The 16555-nt window shown below is 39.6% G+C and overlaps 1 protein-coding gene across 1 annotated transcript in view; it reads right to left on the reverse strand.

The window, feature by feature from the left end:
* The window catches only part of tyw1 (tRNA-yW synthesizing protein 1 homolog (S. cerevisiae)), a 90160-nt gene that overhangs the window by 21510 nt on the left and 52095 nt on the right, over window positions 1–16555 (reverse strand). Inside the window, exon 14 of the mRNA XM_049577520.1 lies at window positions 12298–12408. Within this exon, the coding sequence (XP_049433477.1) occupies window positions 12298–12408 (111 nt within the window). The remainder of the gene's footprint in view (window positions 1–12297; window positions 12409–16555) is intronic.

The raw sequence follows: 16555 nt of genomic DNA on the forward strand, positions 1-16555 counted from the left end.
TATCTTGATAAAATGCATGCATGCAAACACTCAAATGGCATATGATGGCATCTGAGTGCTGCCTAAATGATGTGCACTACACACAATACATCCTCAATACAGCATCTCAGTATGAGGTTAATACAAATATATATATGTATATTCCTTCTGGTCCCCTTAGTGGAGAGGTCGCTGCAAATCAATACAAAGTTATTCGGACTGATTTACAGTTCAATAAAACATTTTGATCTCGTAAGGGTACTGACTGAGTAACATTGGTTCTACCAAGTACCCATTCCCATTAAATCCATTGGTGCCAAATGTCGGTACATGAGAGCGCGTCTGGGTGAGAATGCTGGGTTTTAACGTAAGACCATAGGTGGAAGTGCCATGAAGCACCCCAAAGCCTGGAAGCATGCCACGGAGCTCTGGGGTCTGCAACAGTGCTCCACGAAGCCGTCGGATTTCATTTCAGACAGGAGGCAAAAGTGCCCTGAAGAAGGGAAGCTGGCCACTCTGTCGAGATTCCCAGTGAGCTGTAGCAATGATCCGTTGCAATGGTTTCGATGTTTTTTCGCTATTATTTTAGTAATAGCCTAGTATCACTGCCAAACAAGCAGACATGCATATTCACACACATGTCTGTGTGTGATTAGAAAAGAGCAGAGGAGCAGACTTGCATTTTAGTCTACTACGTCACCCCTCAAAAGCCACATTTTCTGTTATTGCAGAGAAAGTGAGACACTGAAAAAAGGTTCTGCTGGGTACAAGTACCAAATACCAGATACTGGTGCCAGTATCGCTTCAAATCTGAACTGTACATAACCCTAAGGACCACTGAATGGTTTAATGAGTGTGAAAAATAATTTAATTCATGTACTATCACGTGCCAATGCAGAAATTAGACCTCAACTGCATTTAACACCTCATGGAGATTTTGGAAAGTGCTCTCTAACAACACCAACAGCATCATCTTTTGGAAGAACAGAGTCCATCCCTGTAGTAGAGTTCAAGAGACCTGAAGTATCTCTGCTGAGGAGCCCTGGATCTTCTCTTGTGTCTTGTGGTGCTCACTTTATGTTGGTTTTCCTAGCTTTACTTGTCATTTATCTGTATAAATAATCTGGAGGACAAAAATGGCCTCAATGCCAAAAATCCCTCCAAGAGAAGACTTTAACGACAATTGCAGAAAATGAATAATACTGTTTTGTTGTCTTTTCAGATGCTTTCATTTTGCCACAATATGATTATTTTAATTCCTAGCTCTCTGGCCATGGGCATGACGCTTTCATCTTGAGCTAAATTAAAACCCATCAGACAGACTTTGAACTAAACCAACAGAAGACCCTGCAGTTTACCATTCCTGCATTAAGGAATTTCTTAATTGTTTTTAAAAATCTTACTTTGCAAACATCTATTTGTCCCACTTCTATTAAAATGACTTGAGTTTCTACATCCCTTCTGTACAACCTGTAATCTCTCGCAAAACAGTTTTTCCTTAGAGTCCCTTAGAAATAGACTAAAGACAAAGATGTCTGTGAATTTGCACCTGGAATGATTTATGCTTAAAGTCCTGAGCTGAGTTGTCGTAACTGAGCCTTTCCCAGCTGCTAAATGTATTGTTCATGTGTCTGATTATTACTATTCTTTTACATCTCAAGCATGCTGTATACAAATATAAGAATATGTAACAGTTGACATTATTATTACCAGAAAAGCCATCCCACAGACCTAATGCTTGTTCAGTCAGGGCTAATTCGAGAGCTGGTAATATGATAGAGCAACTCCTTTTATCAAACTGTCACCAGTCTGTCCTGGGACGCTCTAATTACTGAGCTCATGATGTTGCAGCTGATAAGTTGCCCAAAGCTCAGCAGCCAGAGGGGTTCATCTGTTCAGTGAAGGACGCTATGCTGCTTACAGGCGGGAGGAAGGCAAGTGCGGGGCAGAGAGATAAGAGAGAGAGACATAGGAGATAATTTAGAGATGAAAGACAAGAGAGATGAGAGAGAGAGGAAGAGTTCACCCTGACAGTGACCCTTTACCTGTGCCAGTGAGGCGGCTTAAATAATTGATTGTCAGGATTAGAGAGAGATTTTACTGTGATTTTACTGTTCTGAAGGTCAGACTCTGAGGAAATAAAACACTTTATACCATTTATAAAGGCGGGTAGGTTAAGCATTGCCACCAGAGTTGTGGGTAAATGCCGGGTCAGAGTTTGATATGATAATATGAAATACTTTGCCACAACTACCATCACCTGATCACATGCATTTGTGAAGGAGCAGAGCTGAAACTAATGTTGCTGATGTTACATTAATCTCTAGGGCTGTGTACTGGCAAGAATCTGGCAATATGATACATATCATGATACAGGGGTTATGATTCATTGTATTGCAATACTGTAAGCAAGGCTATATACTGCAATATTTAAATATCAAATTTTAGGAAAATACACCACCATATGCATAAAATCTAAGTAAAAAAGCTTTAAATTGTACTTTGTGCGTGTATGGGTCTTGTTTGTGCATGTGTGTGTCTTTCGGACCTGTGTGTTAATGACAAAAAGAGTGAAAAAAATGAATTTCCTCCCAGGAGGATTTATAAAGTATATAAAATTAAATTGAAATTTAAAAAAAAAGTAATATAAATAATCGAGGAATGGGCGCATATTCAGAACATTATGACTACTTCAGAGGTAGGGAGGCAGCACTTTTCTTTAATCTCTCTTGTTTGCTATGCCTGTAAATCTGATTGAATTACACTCAGTTCATGGTTTTCTTAAAATGAACTACAGGATTTGCCTATGGAGAATCTAACCGAGCTAATGATGTGTAGCATGTCCATAGAGATCAAGATTTTAACATTTATATTTGTATGTGTGACTAGCCTGGTGGCTTAAGTAGTTCAAGCAGGAAGCCGACAACCCAGTGACCTTTAAGAGGTTTGAAACATCCAAAGAATGTGATTTATTTTTAAAACATGTAGCCACACCTGGCTACTAAAATGGACTCTACGTTTGATTGGTTTTACGGTACTGAAAAATCAATAGTTTGTGTTTTTGAGAATAGATACAGTATCACAAAACATAACATCACAATACTCAAGGGTAATTATATTTTCTTCCACCCCTATTAATCTTTCAGTTAGTTTTCTACCAATCATATTTTCTATGAAATTTCAAAAGAAAAAAGTAAAATAAAAAAAGTCACATTCTCAAATTGGTTTTGTCCAACCAACAGTGCAATAAATGACTTGTAATTGGTTGATTAATATAATTGTTGATGAATCTAATGATGGACAATAAAAGTGTCTTTGACTTTCATGTAGGTTTTTTATGTGCGTATGCTTTTTGGTATCCATTTTTATATCCTCCAGAGCATAAGAAAAATATCAAGAATTGATGTGTTCTGCCCTTGTGCTCTTTTTCTGTGATAAAAGGAAGCAGTGTATGAACAAAGTGGAGCCTAATTATATTAACACATCAGTTCCTGTGTAAAGTCTGTGAGTGCTCACAGACAGATTTGATGGGTATCTCTGTCCAATCCAATGTTCCCTGCTGTCTTGTTACTGTTGCGCTCTCTGATATAATGAAATGCCATGTAATGGTAGATCAATACACACTCCTACGAAAAATCTTTAATAGAAAAGCCAGCCAAGCCTCAGGGGACAGCTTAGATCCAGAAGTGTGTGTTTTTCACCCATTAACAGCACATCATAAACCCCATCATGAAGACAAGACTTGCTTCAAGCAAGTTGTTGATTACTTAAGTAGCAATAAAACACACCATGTAAGTAGGCAAGATTAGCTTAATGTAGAGAGAAGAAAGAGAGGAGATAAAGATGGGGATCCTTTAATTGTCACACAGCTGCTCAATTTCATTTTTGCACAGATGGCAGGAAAAGAAAGCTTTGACATTTACAACACATGACAAATTTGAGTGCAGGAGCAGCTTTGAACACAATGAGAAGAATGGAAAGAGGCACAGAGAAAAAAGATGAGAGACAGAGGGAAACAAAAGGAGATGAGCTGAGCATCACTGCACTACAGTGTAATGGCGTAAGAGACAGGGAGCATAAATTAAACACTAAAACAATTAATATTCCAAGAGAATTACGAAGAGAAAACAAAATCTTTGGAGAGAGAAGGAACTGGCTCGACTTGAGGACGGACAAGGATGAATTCTTCTATCTGCTACTGGTTGTGTGAATCTAAAGTTTGCACCATCCTCTGTGTGTATCTGAGCTGATGTAATGTACACCTCTATGGTTTGTGAGCTTGTTTCCAGACTGACACCTCACTAAGCCTGGCTGCATCCTTCTGCCCCCAGCAGTGCTGTAACTACAACTACAGCTTCAAAAGAGGCTCAGACAGCGCAAAGACAGAGGCCTTATTAGCACGCTCAACTGACGACCTCAAAAATCACAAAAACACCAAGACGTGCTTTTAATTTTTCTCTTATCATCAGCTTGCCTCTCGCTTACAGCAACTCAGAGCAGCATTATCCAGCAACAAACTGCATCAGCCAGTTGAAAAGAACTGGGCTCAGTTTACATTACAGACTCTGGTACTCATGCAGCACCATTCTCTAAGTCCTCATATTTGAGAAGCTGGAACCATGAAATGATTTTGCATGAAAAATAATGTAAAAGATGATCAAAATAGTTGCAGATTAATTTTCTTACCAATGATTACACTACATTTCACTACTTGTCAGCACAATATTTCTTTAGCCCATGGAATTTATAAACTCATTATAATAGTTACTCTATAACACAATAATCTAAATTTGATTATGTAATATTCATTCATTTTTTATATTCCTTTCAACCACTTGTAAAATGTCCTCTACCTAATACAAGATTAAAAATAAGAAAACATTGGTGAATCCCAGAAATGAATGGGAACTGACAAAATAAGAGCAAATCCTGGACATAAAATGGACCAGAAAATCTGATGGCATATAACTTCCTTCATGAGGCCCACTATGTGTCACCAGTGTCTCTGCGCCACAAACTGTCCAACCTTATCCCCAACTCAAAATGGAAAATAAATAAATGCTTCTGCGGGCGGCACAAAGTCAAACCTCTGTGTAGTGTCGCAAATGTAGGTGTATCTAGTTTGATGTATTTAGTTTACGTGTATCTCTTAGAGACATAATACGGCTTTCCATTTTGTGTTTGGGTTATGAATGGGTGCAAAAATATTATACTGAGTGGACAATGTAGGAAAAGTGGCAAGAAAATAAGATGAGACAAATAATGCGTCTCTATGTGCACAACAGGGGACATGACTGATGGGAGTGTTGGCTTGTTAGTGTTAATGTGGGAACACGCTGGCAGCCCAACAACATTCCCAAAAACACTTCATTAGGGGGAAATGAAAAGCACCTCCTCACACAAACACCCACGAACCACACACACACACACACACATGTGGTTTCCACACCACATGTTTCGGCCCTCCCACTGCAGGAACCCTCATTACAGCTACAGCGCACTCATCTCATTATATAGGTTAGAAAAACACCATAGTGCTGCAGTTTTCTAACAGTGCTGAGAGTTTTAGTCTTTCTGTAGAGCACCTGAATGTTAGAATGAATGTGGTTCTCCATTTCTGTGATCAACTGTTTGATGCATTTGGTTTGTACACCTAGTTGCCAAATAAAGGATGTGTTTTCATTCTAAATGAAATGTACAAACTCTGGCTGCACAGTCCTCTGAATGTGTTGTTTGATTACACAAAACATGTTAATTTGTAACACGCATACAGAGCTGTGATACAGATACACAGTGTATATATGTGTCAGATTTAAGTGCAAAAAACAATGATGAACTGTGTAATGCTAAGAAATTCTTACAAAAAAAAATCTACAGGAAAACATATCTGTTCCTTAATTTAAAAGCACCCCCCTTCTCTTGCAGCTCTCCCCTCTCACCAGATGACCATGGGCACATGCATGTGCCTCATACAGTAACCCAGCAGCTTGGGAGACAGATCTTCAGCCAGAAGCAATGGTGGCTTGAATTTGGCCAGCACAAATCCCCCAGTGTTGGGTGTCACAGCGGGTTGGTGGCAAGTGGCAGCACGGGATTAAACTGCTAATGTGGCAGGGAGTCCGACCAGAGCACAAACCCCAGCTCTAGTCCCCTGGAGCTAGGGTTTACACTGGCTTGGTTTGTGTTGCTATGGCTGCTGACTGGGGATCAGTCTGCGCAGCTGCTGTCCACTCTCCTCCGAGTGAGGTAGTCTGTAATGGCGGGGAGTGAGGCGGAAGACACACTGTGATTGGAGGCTCTAGCTAATGTTAGCTATATAAACCTAATCATGAAGTCGCAGCCATGAGCCTTTAGGTGTGAAATGTTTTGTTGATTACTCGTTTTATTTAATTTATTTTCAGACTCTCTTATATACTCTTTTCTTGATAACTCTGTCCTCCATTTTTGGGTTGCTCTGCAGTGTAGGCAGTTGCTGCCAATGCTGGAATAGCAGGTTTCTCTGCAGGATTATCTGCCATCAAATCAGGCTTTCACTAAAGGGACATGAATGTTCATTAACATTTGTAGATGCAACAGCAGCCAATAGGAACGTCCTCTCTCTGACTGACTGGTAGGCTATCCAATCATTTCATTCAGCCCAAATGAAATGATTGATTTATTACAGATTTTTTTCTTTTCAGAGCATTTTATTAATGGATTGCTATCGGGATGTAAAGATAATTTAGGAAAACATAACAAAAAATGCTTTTTAAAGTGATAGTTCAGGTTTTTGGACATGAAGTTGTGTGAAACGCTGACCATCTGTAGCTCTGATGTGACGGTGTCACTACTATCAACGAGCCTCCTGCTCTGAGAAATGGCCCGTAGCTTACCGGAGAAAAAGTAGTCCTGAAGATGTACGGGGGACACGTAATCAAAAGGTTTTAAGCTACAAAAAAGTATGCATGTGTTTTGTTAGACTATTTCAATAATTTTAAAACATCCCCGCATTACGTCAGACCTTGCTATCAATTGGGACTATTTTCTGGCCAGTATCACTCCGCCGTGCAAGTCGGCAAGACAGCACGCCAACAGAAATCAATTAGACAGTTCATCACCACGCCGTGCAGGTGCGCAGGATAGCAACGGCTAACGAAAACTTCATCGGCTGTTTCCAACAGAGAACCAGTAGGCTATTATTAGTGAGGAAAAAGATGTACTAGCCCTATATATACCTACTACTACAGTGTAAACACCGGCTCAGGCTCACGACACACCCTCGTCAGCTGCTGTAGATAAACAGAGGAATACCGAAATGGTGAGAACTTGTGATTTCCCCAGCTGTGGGAATAAAAACATCGCCGGCTCCCAATTCCATCGGTTTCCTGTTACAGATGTAACCCGTACACAGGTCTGCCTCCCCGTTTACAATGCTGTACTGTTGGCTAGCTGATTATCTGCAGATAGTGTAAGTCTCCTGTGTGAACAGTTAAATCAATAGGCTGCTCAAGGCAACAACATTATTACCTCTTGTCCTGTATGCCCCTGCACAATTTTAACAAAGTAAGTTGGGTCATAACAGATTCTGGAGTGTGTGGTGGGCTCTTATTTCTGCACCATCAGCAGCACCATGATGCAACACCAGAGGGAAAGCAACATAGAAACAGAGAGTACATTAAAAAGTTGCTCCTGCTGCTTTACAGAAAAACAATGTCTACTGATTAAATGCATATTTTCAGTGGAACATTCATGAGATTGTGTTCTTTTGTAATTAAATTTCATCATTATTCTCTCTCTCTCACTCTCTCTCAGAGATGATGGCGCTTCAGATGCAGATGTAAAGCAAGTGCATTGAGACTAGTGTTGTCTCTGGGGTTGGGAATCACCAGAGGCCCCACAATATGATATTATCACGATACCTAAGTCACGATACAATATTATTACAATTTCAAATGTGTTGAGATAACATACTGATGACTTAGTGATTTACAAATGGTCTTTTTGAGGGTTAAGTACTCCTTTAAACCTTTAAGGCTTAAACCCAAGATTAGTGTAACTAGTTCAGAATCTAAATAAATGTAACCTCTTCTGTTCCTGAGTTATAATGTTGAATAATGGCCAGTGAAGTGTTTTTGCAAAACATCATGATGTCACAGTTAAGTTGACCTTTTACTTTTTGAAAATAGCAATGTAATCACTTTATCACATTACACATGTCTGTGAAATTGTGTCATGATTAGTGTAGTGAATTCTTGAGTTATGGCACAAAGGTAACAGCGACTTTAACCTTTGACAACCAAATTCTAATCAGGTCATCGTTGAGTTCAAGTGGATGTTGGTGCCAAATTTGAGGAGGTTCCCTCAAAGTGATCTTGAGATATCACATTCACATGAATGAGACGGACGAGGTCACAGTGAACTTGACCATTGACCTACAACCACCAAATTTTAATGAGTTCATCCCTGAGTCCAAATGGACAGTTGTGTCAAATATGGATATAAAAAAATTCATATTTTGGGTATTATAATGGTTTTACATGCCCTTTTTAATCCTGCACTTTGAATTGACGCACTGATGACACTTTACCTTTTTATTGTTATTATGTTACTGTGTCTTGACCTGTTTGTCTGTTTTGTGTGGATTTGTGTGGATGAAGCCAAATCATCACTTAAACTGTGAATCAAATCTACCTTCGGGTACAAATAAAGTTACCTTACCTTACCTTATCCCTCAAGGCATTCTTAAGATGTCGGGCTCATAAGAATGGAATGGACGCATGCACGGATAACGCGAAAACATAATGCCTTCAGCCACGGCTATCACTGGTGCGGTGGCATACTGAGGAAATACAGGCAGAGTGTCTGCAGATAAATGCACCGCCACGCACTTCATTGTTAGTGATAGTTAAGAGGGATTACCTCTGCGTGAGTCTATAAACTGTTTTTAGGAAAATCCTGGATAGTATACCTTACAGAATAAAATGCCCTCTATCTGCTGCTGGATAAGACTGTTTGCGCTGAGCAGTTCCCTGGTGTGATTCTGTGTAACTGAGAGCAGGCTGCTGAAAAAGACCATTCAGCTCAGTAAACCTGGAAAAAAATGAAGGTTAAAGAATGTAATAACTGCAATAGCTGGGAGCAGTGGGATCCCAGTGGAGACTGGCTAGTGATGGAACTGTGTTAGTGGGTAGCGCAGGAATGAGATGTGCTCTGGATTATGAATTAGAGGATGTACGGAGGTAATCCCACGTGGACAGAGGTGCTTCATGAATACCGACTTTGTCTCTGGGAAGCCTTTCACCTGTTCTGCTGCTTTTATAGCAGGACATTTAGGATAAGAATGCATGTGAAGGGACCCACAAGGTAACAGATGAGGTGTGCCTCAGTGTGTGTATTCATGTGTGTGTGTGTGTGTGTGTGTGTGTATTCATGTGTGTGTGTGTGTGTGTGTGTGTGTGTGAGGAGGCAGGATGAGGTCTGACAAATGACCAGATCACCTGTTCACACCAATTAGCTTGCACCCCTGCAGTGGAATGAAAATAAAGCACAACTGAATCTCTTTACCTCCTCACTTTCTCTCACTTTAGTTGACTTCAAAGGTCAGGGCTCTCTCTTATCTCTGCTGTCTGAGGTGGAGACAATTAATTGTGCTGGCCTATTTTTTTATAGAGTCCAGGCATTGTTTAAAAGGAACAGGATAAACTGCACCAGACAGCAAATTCACGTTCAGTTGTTTGTGTGAGGAGGCAGAATACATTACCAAAACAAAGAACAAAAAGTTCCCTATGAGTAAAGTGTTTTTATGTTCAAAGGAAACAGAGACTAAAAAAAGGGGAAGACATGTTGTACGTGCAAAAATAAAGAATATCCAGTGTGTAGGATTTAGGGGGAAATATTGGCAGAAATTGAACATCATATAATAAGTGTGTGAACACTGAGGAAATTCAGTGTATAATCACTTAAAAGTCAGAGTTTATGTGTTTTTGTTACCTTAGAATGAGCTGTTTGTATCTACATAGGGAGCGAGTCCTTGTCCTCCATGTCTCTACAGTAGCCCAGAACCTACAAACCAAACTGGGATTTGCATGTTTGCGTTTTGCATCAGCCACTGTAGTTATCAGCCCCTCTTCAACTAGCCAAACAGCACTGTACCGCAATTTTTTTAACTTGAAACTGCTTTATTCAGTATTTTTACCGGTTTAAATCATCTTGTCTGTTCATTTTGGAGAGGAAAAGACCTCTATGGATAATTCAGTGGGCGCTGAATTATCCACAGAGGTCTTTTTTTGGGTCCTCTGCCATTATTTCAGGTTATTTTTGGACATGAAGCCACAACACACTGTGTGAGTGCTGAAATTAGACTGGTGTTTTTTGAGAATCTATTTCATACGACACATGAACTGGCAAATAAGCTGAAGACACTCGTGTGTGAGGTGAAAATAGAAATAAATACAACATGACCTAAATCACTTTATGGCACTTCGATCAACCAATTCGGGTCAAATCTCAGTGTCAATATAGATGGACACAAAAGATAAGGATAAGTTAGTATTAAAACCCTCTCACCGTTATTGAGGATAACTTAAACTAGCTGTGGGAAGGTCTTGTGCAGGTGCTGCCATGAATGTGTTCATTTTTGCACTTGATTCCCTATTTTATACGTCATATCATGCTGCATGCCACTTGCTTGCACAAGTGTCATCCCAGGTAATCCCCCAAAACCTTTTCACCTTTTAAAGAGGAAATAGCAGGTTTTGAATCCTCTAGTCTCTCTATACTCTAGTAACACTGATCTCTAAAGACTTCGGAGGGATGCGGCCCTGCCCAGAAGTGTAAAATCATAAAAGAAAAGTGTAAGACACTCTGAAGGCCAAAATTATCAAAGACTGTTGGAGCAAAATAAAAATGAGGGCTTTAAACTCAGCCTTAAAAAATCTCAGTCTCTGTCACTGACAGGCATGAAGAGAGAGGGCTGCAGCAGCTGTCACTACTACAACTGTTATTACTACTGAGATCATAGCTTGATGTGTTGCACTGAATAATGAACACAGACTGAGGCGAGTTTGTCACTATGACAACCATAGCTAGATCACCACCAAGAGTCCCTTCCCATACTATTTATACTATGTCTGCCAAATGTGACAGGGTTGATGCAGAGCACACACGTTTAGATGGACAAAATTCGGCAACATAAATCCTGCAGGCTGGGTGTTAGCACAATAGCAGTGGTTGTGTTTGGGACAGAATAACTAGATGTCATTCTGGTCAGTGTATTTATATTGGTCAATACATTTTTGTATGAGTGCAACTAACTACTGTATAAATCAAGCATCACAATGACCCTTCTGCAACACAGCTACATATGTTGACCTTAATTGGTAGGTGTTAAAGCAGCTAAGTCAAGAAGATAGCTCTGTCACTTGTAATCTAACTAGTTTAATGGAAAACTCACAAACTAAATCCCTCACCAACAAAAGCACCCAGAAAATCAGCCACACTAACAGAACAGACTATTTACTGACAACGTCAATAATTCATAATGTTAGACAAACATAAATTTGCTTGTATGCAAAGGACCCTGAAGTTCTTAAATGATAAAAGCTTTAAATAACTAACAAAAGTCTTTTTGGCTCTTGGCGAGAGGGAGCATATTAAATAGGATCTGTTATGGCTCTTTCATTTTAGATAAAATAAAAGTTAGAAATGATACATGACTCGCACAAAGTTCTCAGTTTGAATAGCAGGTTTTTTGTGCAGGCTGCTCCCTTGATGTATAAATTGGTGGAGTGCCAGAAAGACAAGCGAGGAAGATGCTTCTGATTCGCTTTCATTTGAAATATTGAAACGGGCTGTTGAACTGATACAATACAAATGTTAACTTAATTCTACTTGTTTCATTTCAGCTGGGAATACAGTAACACTCCATGTCTGAGACAGGGGCAGTCCTTACATAATGTCATAACTTCATAGACGTTTAGGCTCACAGATAATGTGTTTGTGGTAGGAGATATGTGCTGAGATTTTCTCCCAGAAGAACAATTGCTATAAAAACCAGCCTGGTGGCCAGCGCCACTGGCTCATTTACTTTCAGAAAACTCATTAATGAGGCACAAATGCCAAAGGCTTTGATATTAGGAGGCTTTACTCCAGGCACACATCAAAGCTCAGTTCAGAAAAGTAAAGCGAAAACAGACACCAATAGAGAAATAAAGAGAAGGGAATCTGGCTCAAGTATGAAGACAATTATTACACCATGAAACTGCTGATAAATAAGACACCAACTGAGAGAGGAAAGCTAAAAACACAAGGAGATAGAAAGTACATGCTGCTGAACCTTACCTTGACCTCAATGAAGTCCGGCTGGCCCAAAGCAATGAGCTCTGAGTAGGCCTGCATCTCCTCCACATTCCAGGCTTTTACCAGCGTCAGTCTGTACACCGTCCTCTGTCTCTGATGATGGAAAAGGTTGGAAAGTGAGGGTATAAATATAATGTTGTATTAATGTTGCTTATTTAAAATAATATAGGTCTGCTTTTTCTATATTCCTCTTCTTGAAGGAGCAGTGTGTAGGATTTAGTGGCATCTAGTGGTGAGGACTGCAACCAGCTGAGACTGTGTGAACTCCTGCTTATAATTCCTTCAGTTTTAATTGTTCAGGAGGGTTTTTTTACTGGGAATTGAATTACCTGCATTCCTCCTCACCAAAATAAATGGTCCAGGTGATTTAATCCAGTAAAAACACTGAATAAAGCAGTTTCGTGTTACAAATCAGTGTTTCTGCGAGGCTGTTAGGCTGCAGACTACAATAGCTGATGGGAAAACACAAATGGCCAGATCTAGAGCCAGTGTCTGGGTTTGTCTGTTCTGGGCTGTAAGAACATGGTGGTGCAACATGACGGACTCCATAAATGAGAACCCCCTCCCTATGTAGACATGAACAGCTCATTCTAAGGTAAGGAAAAAGCAATGATTCTAATTTTCAGGTGATTATACACTTAAGAAAATATACTTATTATATTATATTCAATATCTGCCGATATATCCTCCTAAATCTTACACACTGGACCTTTAAAAGAACCACATTCAATGAGGACATTTATCTCTTAATCAAACTGTTCACATATCATGAACATAAAAACCTTATGCAAGTAGTGTTCAACAGCTCCTGCACATCTGATTCTGAGCCAACAACACATTTGTACAACACTTTCAAATAGATTTTTATGGGAAATTTAAATGTCTACTGTAGTAAAAGGTCTCATCTTTACAACTGAATTCTCAAAATTTCATGGGCGCTGTGACAGACTGAACTACATAAAGAATTTAACAGTGAGTGCTGCCATAAGCTAGATGTTTGCTGTTTTGGATGAGGTGGTCTCATCATCGTCTCAACTGTAACAGGGCAAAGGAAAACCTCCCCAGCACACTTGATTGAGGCTCATATTATAGTTCACTTTGGGAATAAAAAAAGTAAAAAAAAAAAAACCCAAACAAACAAAAATAAACACAATGCTATCCTCTACCACTAGTTGTTGCTTCAGAGAATGTTGCTTGCTATAGCTATAACAGCTGTGCTGATAACTTATTGTAAATTCTAATCCTCAAATTTCTGCACTTATCCCTTTTTTAATGGACGACCAAGGCAGTTCTCATTCATAGACTATTTTCAATGTCTCAAAACAGGATTCATCTCTCTGCGTATTCCTCAGAAGCATTTATGTCATTACGCCAATCCTGACTGGCTGGTGATTGTGACGTCTGCATTAGGGGGATCCACCTACTGTTATATGGCTTGCACTACAATACACCACCATTCTAAAACTGTCTTCGGAGCACATCTAAACCTGTCGCATAGACTAACAACCTCAACTGTTCCAGGCCCTTCAGGAACGCCACTCAGCCTTGCTTCCAGATTTTCCCAGAGGCCATTTGCGGTATTGCAATGAAATAATCCCCTGCAGCCCAAAAAGAATTTTCCTATAAACCACCATTACAAAATGGAAGTTAGAAACGTTTTTGGCCTATGTGCCAGGCAAGCAACTCCATTACACTGTACAAACGCCATCTTGGGGTCCGCTGTCTAGTTATTATTATACATCTATGAACTTTCTATAGATAGAAGCTAACCCTCCGTCAGAGGACGCTAGCTGTCTCTGATAGACTTTGACTCTCTGATCTTTACCTTAAACTGGAGTGTTTACCCACCCAGCGGTTTACGGTAAGGTTTTTTACAGATTAGCCTACCACCAGCACCGTAACACAGCACAAAGGAGGCAAGTTTTAATATCTTTCTGTGAGGACACTTTTAATTTCTAACACACAACAAAATTTAAGAGACCACAAAAGAAAATTTCGAGTCAGGACACACACCAACATCTGTCCTCAATTGGCAATACAGCAGCTCACAGATGTCCTGTCACCCACCCACTTTCTATCTGAATGATAACAGAGAGGTTAGGGGAAGGTTTGCATGTTTATTAATGCTCAAACAACTGCTGTGTTGCAAGAGAGCCGCATATGTTGAGGTTTTCCCTGATCTGAAGGATGAAGATGTCGGCATTTTTTCATGAGACAGTATCTACTACATGACACCTTCTCCAGTTGCATTTCCATTACTTTGTTTACAGCAGGTACACTTGCTGTCAAAAATGTTCCAACCTTCATCTGCAAAATACTGGAACTCCAGAGCATTGTCAGCGTGTGAAAAGGGAGAGAACTGTGTGTTGAGATGTATAAGTAAAGAGCAACCAGCACCTTTAAGTAAGGATGTGGGGAAAAAAGCTGTGTAGGCAGAACTTTGAATTTAAACGTAACAATTTGCAGGTGCCTGATGACTCAAGTGCTGTTTTTATAATTCAGATTTGCATTTGAACTTTTGTACTTCAGGATTTTGCTCATTCTGTAGCTGAAGAGAAGCAAATTATTTCATCCTTGCTGCTATAATAGGTCCACAGTGACAAAAACATAATAAGACCCGAGGCTATATTTTCTCTATGCCCTTCTACAATTCACAAACGTTTAATGTAGGCCTACTTTATGTTGTGTCTGCAATGTGCAATCGTGTTATTAAGAAAATATACATAAATGTAAGAAAACATGTATTTGATTGCATTATGTATTGCAAATATATACAAATTTGAATCAAGGTCAACAAAACCTGATCTGGACATCACTCTTTATAAATGTTCAGTGAACTTTCCCTGGGTTAAAAAAAAAAAAAAAAAAAAAGTAATGAAAGCGCCCTGCTCACAGTTCAATGGTGTAGATTCACGCTATTGTTGTTGCTGTATAGCAGAAGAAAGAGGATTATTGAGAATGTGATGGAGAGGAAGAAAAGATTTGGAAAGACAGGGAGATGAAAGAAGGGGAATGATGAGGACAGAGGACATGAGAAACGCCTTATACAAAGAAACAAGTGACTGACAATGGAAGGAGCGAGTGCGCTCCCTCCCTCACTTCCTCACTCTCTCCCACTCTCACTGGAAGGTTATCTGTAACACTAGGTCCTTTCAGCCCAGCAGGGAGGGGGATAATTGGCCAGTGGAAGCATGGAGGTGAGGTATTTCAAGCTGACTGTATTCCAAATCCGACACTGAGGCACAACTCTATCAATCCCCCAGCGCACCGTCAGGGAGACCAGGTGGAGGAGAACAGAGAGGGATAAGCGCTGAGGAAGGATGGAGATAGAGCCCACCATGAAATGGAGACTTAGCAGTATGGAGCAGAGACCAGGAGAGAGGGGGGTGATGGGAACAGAAAGAGTGCGTTTATTTTTGGAAACTAGGGAGCTATATACGGGCAAACCATAATGTCACATTGATATGTACATGTGCAAACACACAAGTACATGTTCAAATTATAATCATGTTAAAGCTGTATTTGGTAACTTTTATTAAAAAAAAAACATATATTATTGACGTATTTGTTGAAACTATCAATATATTCACACAGCACTTAATGAGACAGATAATCTGTAAGAAAAAAAAAATCACACTCCTCTACCTCCTCTATTGCTTTATAGTGCTTCAAATCGTCATCTGTCATCGGTATCTGTCGATATTGGCTTTAAAATCAACTACTGGAATCAGCCAACATGCTGATAATATTGGCATGTTATTGATATCAACCAATACTGGCTTTAAAATTAACTATGAGAATCAGACAACATGCTTTTCCTTATTTTGCACAATGAATGAATTTTACATACATTAAAATCCTTTTTCATGTCTCCATCTGTTGGTGGGCCATAACAATAAGAGTATGCATGCATAATATGATGTTAATTCCACCACAGAGGAGAGTTGAACATCAATAAAATGTGCTGTGGAAAAAAGTGGATGTGTCAAAATCAGTACTGGTTATTGGCCAAATGAGTTGCTATATATTGGCATATCAGAGTATTGGCAAAAAAATTCAATATTGTGCATCCTTACTCTCTGACACAGCTGTCAAAAAGAGCTATTAATCAATACGATTAATCAATGAATTAGCTGTCAACTATTAAATTAATCGCCAGCTAAATCCATAATCGATTAATCCCTTTGAGTATGTTTTTAAGAAGAAAAAATCTCAGATTCCAGCTTCTTAAATGTGAATA

The sequence above is a fragment of the Epinephelus fuscoguttatus genome, linkage group LG5, assembly GCF_011397635.1.
Source record: "Epinephelus fuscoguttatus linkage group LG5, E.fuscoguttatus.final_Chr_v1".
Taxonomy (NCBI): domain Eukaryota; kingdom Metazoa; phylum Chordata; class Actinopteri; order Perciformes; family Serranidae; genus Epinephelus; species Epinephelus fuscoguttatus.